We start from the raw sequence: 6,005 nt of genomic DNA on the forward strand, positions 1-6,005 counted from the left end.
CCACGGAGATGGGTTTGGGTGGGGTAAATGGCGATCCCTAAATTGGGTTTATTTTGGGAAAGAATATATTTATTGGGTTTCAAAAGTAAGGACGTATAAATAATGTACCCTATTTATTTTTTTTGAAAGAAAAAAAAGAAAAAAAAACGCAACTACAAACCAGGGTATACGTATCAGTTTCACTAAACCAGGATCTCTTTCTCAGTGTTCATATGCAATTCTAACTCCTTAGATCAGGAATCCAAATCCTAGTGAACCTCGCTAATGTTTATCGAATAAATAAATGAGCTAAACAACAATTTTTTTACATATCAAAAACAAAATCTCTAGGCAGCCCAAAAAAAAAAACGAATCTCTGCAAAACCAGAAAAAGTATCTTAGTTTTTCCTTTTTTTTCTTTTTTTTCTTCTGTGCTTTCTCTAGAATGGCGACAGTTCTAGAGATAGAACAGGAGCAACCCAAGATCAGCAAGGTTGAAGAAGAAGAGATTTCACCCATCGAAGAAGTTAGATTAACAGTATCTACCCTTGATGATCCAACACTACCAATATGGACATTCAGAATGTGGGTATTAGGTTTAATATCATGTGCTGCTCTATCATTCATCAACCAATTCTTTTATTACCGTACAGAACCGTTGATTATAACTCAGATTACTATTCAGATTGCAAGTTTACCTATTGGAAAATTCATGGCATATGCATTACCAACAACTAAGTTTCATATACCTGGTTTAGGAGATTGTTCGCTTAATCCAGGTCCATTCAATTTGAAAGAACATGTTTTGATCTCTATGTTTGCGAATGCTGGGAGTGGTTTCGGTCAAGGTCCCGCTTATGCAATCGGTATTGTTGATATTATTAAAGCTTTTTATAAGAGGAAAATCTCCTTCTTAACAAGTATGCTTCTGGTTATTACTACTCAGGTATAACTTTGACTTCTTTCTATAAGAAGAAATCTCTTTCTTTACAAGTCTGCTTATTGATTAATGTTAACTTAGAAATTCATGGTGGTGGTGTGTTTAGGTTCTTGGATATGGGTGGGCTGGTGTTATGAGAAAATATGTCGTGGAACCTGCGATTATGTGGTGGCCTGCAACAATGCCACAAGTCTCTCTTTTCAGGTAACGCTTTCAACTCTTTTCATTCATTGAAAAACTATAGGTGTTTGTAATATGACCTAGATGGTTGAGTTCTGCTTGAACAAAACCAATATCTATTAAAAAACCAATAACCAGACCAGACGGTCCAGACCATGTTTTTCTTTTTAACTAGAATTCAAACTTGAATTATTAAGTTCAATTAATTGTATGCGAACCATATTATGATAACGCTAAAGCAAATCCATAACATTAGCTAGTATGTTTTCAATTAGACTTTCTTTATGTTGGGTATATATACTCATTGAAATTTATATATTATATTATGATGATGGAATGTTGACTCCATAATATTCTGGTTTTATTGGTGCTAACTAATAGAATGTTTTTTTTTTCTTTGATTTTTGGATATCCGGTTTCTTTTATTTTTTTGTGGGCTTGGATCGGCCCAGGTTGAAAACTGAACAATGGGCAGCACTACCTAGCTCAGGGCCGTCTTAAGGGCAAGGCAGTCTAGACGGTTGTGCCTAGAGCCCCAAATTATTGGGGGCCCTTCTTTTTTTTCTTCTTTTATTTCTTCTATTTTCACTTTATTTTAATCAATATGTGATATTTATAAGTGTTACTAAAGTCTTTATTACACTTATTTTTTTCTCAAAAACCACTATTTTTGTTACAATTTTTTTTCAAATAGTTGTGATTGTTAATAAATCTTTTGTAAGAGCTATAGAAGTTGGTACATATTAAAATTTTGAAATTAATAATCTGTTAGGGGGTAATTTTTGCCAAATTATAAGGTTAGAACCCAAAATCTAACCAAAATATGTTGAAATTGTTACAGGGCCTACGGCCCATGGATATACGGTCCAACTAGATTTTCAGGGTTGTATAAAGAAAACTATGTAATGCTTCTACTCTAATCTCCTAATAAGAGTGTTCTTCACTTTCCTCTTATCTTTGTTTGTTTCACCCATAATTCTCCTAATACAGAATTGTTTTTTTTGGAGCTTTCGGCCGCGTTGCCTAATCCAACTTATCATGTTAACTATATAAATATATCTTCCTATGATTTAAATATGTAGCTCTCCCCGATTTATTTGCACCCTAAACGTGTAAGACGGCCCTGACCTAGCTTACATATTGGTCTGCCAATTACTCAGCAACGCATAGATAGTATTAACAATCATTTTTTTGTTAATTGGAAATATGCAGGGCATTGCATGAGAAGGATCCTGGCGAGCAATGGATGTCAAAGGGAAAATTCTTTATAATTGCATGTATTGCCAGTTTCGTTTGGGCTTTAGTCCCAGGTTATCTTTTTCCAACGTTGTCAGCGCTCTCTCTGCTCTGCTTTGCATTCCCTAAATCAGTCACGGCTCATCAAATCGGTTCAGGCATGCATGGATTAGGAATTGGATCATTTAGCTTCGACTGGTCCCTAATAGCTTCATATATGTATAGCCCCCTTATTAGTCCATTTTTCGCCACAGCCAATGTCGCTGTAGGTTATGCCTTGGTCGTGTACGTCGTAACCCCGGTTACTTATTGGGGTATGAACTTGTACAATGCAAAGACATTCCCGATATTTTCACCACACTTATTCACTTCGCAAGGGAATAGATATAATATATCAGCAATTGTAAACGACAAGTTTGAGTTAGATGCACTGCAGTACGCACAACAAGGGCGGATAAATTTGAGTACGTTTTTCGCGGTCACCTACGGGATTGGGTTCGCGGCCGTCGCAGCAACCCTGACACATGTTGGCCTGTTTCACGGAAAGTAAGTCTTCCCTGATAATTTAATTAGTTCCGATTATAAAGGAGTTTCTCATCTACAAGGAGTAATTTTCTAGTAACCTGAAATTTAACAAGATTTATTGTTGTTTTAACTGCTCAGAGAGATTTGGGATAAATGGAGAGCTTCAAGATCTTCACGGAAGGAAAAGGAGGATATCCATACAAGATTGATGAAGGAGTACAAGGACATACCCAACTGGTGGTTCTACCTCATGCTTGCCGCGACGTTTGTAGTTTCGCTTCTGGTCTGCTTTCTCGCAAAAGATGAGGTTCAGATGCCCTGGTGGGCACTTATCCTTGCCTGCGCAATAGCCTTGATATTCACTCTTCCAATCAGCATCATCACTGCTACTACGAATCAGGTAAGCTAACCAAATCTATATCTTCTCAGTTACATTAAAAATCTTATGATACCGTCCTCATCTTTAACGAGGGTTTGTTATTCTAAGATGCCCAACCGGCTGATATATTTGTTGGTTTTGTTTGGTTATAGACACCAGGACTGAACATCATCACAGAATATCTAATGGGACTTATGCTACCTGGAAAGCCAATTGCAAACGTATGCTTCAAAACATATGGGTATATAAGCATGACCCAAGCCATAGCCTTCCTCCAGGATTTCAAGCTAGGGCACTACATGAAGATTCCGCCGAAATCAATGTTCTTAGTTCAGGTATTATATATCACGCTTAATTTTGTCCATTGTTCGACGTTATAACTACAGTACGCACCAACTTACAGATGGCATAGCAATTTTATCATTCGCTAACTTGTTCTATATCTATCAGCTCATCGGAACCATCATAGCTGGAGTAATCAACACCGGGACAGCGTGGTATATGCTGAACTCTGTCAAGAATATTTGTCAAGATGATCTCCTTCCAGCTAATAGCCCATGGACGTGCGCACAAGATCGAGTTTTTTATGACGCATCTGTAATCTGGGGTCTGGCAAGCCCAAAGCGAATCTTTGGCGTGGATGGAAATTATATAGCTCTAAACTGGTTCTTTCTCGGGGGTGCTCTAGCTCCAGCTTTGGTTTGGGTACTACATAGGAAATTCAAAAAACAAACCTGGATTGCCTTGATCAACATGCCAATCATTCTGCAAGCGACCGCAATGATGCCACCAGCTTCGTCTGTAAACCTGAGCTCATGGATAGTGGTGGGAGTCATCTTCAACTATTTCGTTTTTAAGTACCGCAAAAATTGGTGGCAGAGGTATAATTATGTTCTTTCTGCTGCCTTAGACGCTGGAGTGGCTATCATGTCGCTATTCATATACTTTGCCCTCAGCGGTACGACACTGAACTGGTGGGGCACAGGTGGTGAGTATTGTGACTTGGCTACTTGTCCGACAGCAAAGGGCGTGGTCGTTGATGGTTGTCCAGTTTTCTGAAACTCTATAGCTTAAGTTTGTTTTTTCTTCATTTAAGATATTATAGGGATTTTCTTATTACTAAGACTCTTTGTTCTTGCACTTTATCTATTTCTTTACTTCGTGTAAATATATTTTTCAAATAAGAAGCTCACTTGTACATTATATGCATCAAGGCCAAATCGAAAACATCATGCTCTTATCAATTAAAACAGTACGCATGCATGTGAATATTCAACTAGGAAACAGAAACAAAAATACAGTGTAGCATCAAATCTGAAAAAGATTTTCAACCGAACTATGACCGTGATTTACAAGGTTTATTCATCAAGCGAATACATCTCTCTTGATGGCTTGTATGGGATTAATTTCGAAGAGTTCACATGACTCAATCTGCATTTCTATCAAAACATAGTCTGTGAAAACTTAAAATAAAATATACCCTCAAATATACCATATCCATCATTTGCCTCTTTAGTTCTCGCGGTTCCTTCATAAAATTGAGCAGTAATCCTATGGCTGATGGCTGTCGATTGTACCATTACATATTTATTTTCTCTATGTGCTAATACTTGACGCTAGGCCTGCCCGATTGGTCTGCGGTGTCTTAGTAGGTCTAAAGCTTAAACCCCTAGACAGAGTCCAGAAGACTGCTGCGTAGACACTGTCCGCTGTAATAACTGGAAACGGAAGTGTCCAGAAGAACCCACCAGCGGAATGAGTATCAAGTTTACCGACAATTTTTAGGTGGTGATGGTAGAAATTATAATAAAATGTAAAAAGAACTTAAAATTATCATCAGCTGTCTGTTAATAGAGTAAATTTTTGATGGGGAAAATACTGATGGGGCATATGGGGGACGAATAGGAATTCAACACTTTTTCCCCATGCCCCCATCAATGTTTGCCCATGAAAAAATTTCTCCTGTTAATGAGGTTTCTTTAACAATCGGCCGATAATTATTGTAACTTATTTTTACCATTTATCAAATCCTATCATCCAAATATAAATCTAAAGTCTTTTCCAGTAGCAAGTATCGGGTCGATTAGAGAATATCTTCTAAGAATTGAACATAAGTTTTATGCCGGCCTGTCCGAGCCTTACACAACTTCCACTACGACAAGCAAAAATACTTGACGCTACCTGCGTCGCGATTGTTTTTGTTTTTGGATTAGATGGACATTAATCACCATGTTAATGGGATTACGAATTCTCGACCATTAGTGCGGATGTACTTACACCATGTCCCGGTTGTAGAAGCTACGGGGTGTTTCCCCTTCACAATCCTGCCAACTGCAGCGCTACAAGGGGATTCCCCCCCTTCACAAACTGCAGGGTTTCCTTTACGTGTTCGCCGATTGAGTTGTAAAGAAAATTATAGGAAATAAAGAAGAGGGGTTGTTAGTCTATATACCTGAAACGCACCTCTTCCACGCGTATCGCCGCCCTCAATGTCTGTCTGTCCAACGCATGCTCTGGTGATAGGTCTCTCAAGTCGTTCTTTACACACTCGTCTTAAGTTAGCTTCGGTCTGCCTCTGCGTTGCATCCTTACTTCAGCGCCCCCGATGCGACCCACTCGCATTGGGGCATCAGGCGGTCTTCGCTGGAGATGCCCAAACCAGCGCAGCCGATGTTGTGCGAGCATCTCCTTGATTGGCACTACCATAAGTTTTTTACGTACGTACTCAGTCCTCATACGGTCATGCCTCTTATGTCCGCATGCCCA

General features: G+C 38.7%; 1 protein-coding gene across 1 annotated transcript; it reads left to right on the top strand.

Moving 5' to 3' along the window:
- Positions 1-424: 424 nt before the first annotated feature.
- On the top strand, positions 425-4,298 carry LOC113330912 (oligopeptide transporter 4-like). Its single transcript, XM_026577705.1, has 6 exons — positions 425-925; positions 1,026-1,123; positions 2,312-2,881; positions 2,999-3,260; positions 3,392-3,574; positions 3,690-4,298. The coding sequence occupies exons 1-6, from the start codon at positions 425-427 to the stop codon at positions 4,296-4,298; spliced, it is 2,223 nt and encodes a 740-aa protein (XP_026433490.1).
- The last annotated feature ends 1,707 nt before the right edge of the window (positions 4,299-6,005 follow it).

The sequence above is a fragment of the Papaver somniferum genome, unplaced genomic scaffold (assembly GCF_003573695.1).
Source record: "Papaver somniferum cultivar HN1 unplaced genomic scaffold, ASM357369v1 unplaced-scaffold_12, whole genome shotgun sequence".
Classification (NCBI taxonomy): Eukaryota; Viridiplantae; Streptophyta; class Magnoliopsida; order Ranunculales; family Papaveraceae; genus Papaver; species Papaver somniferum.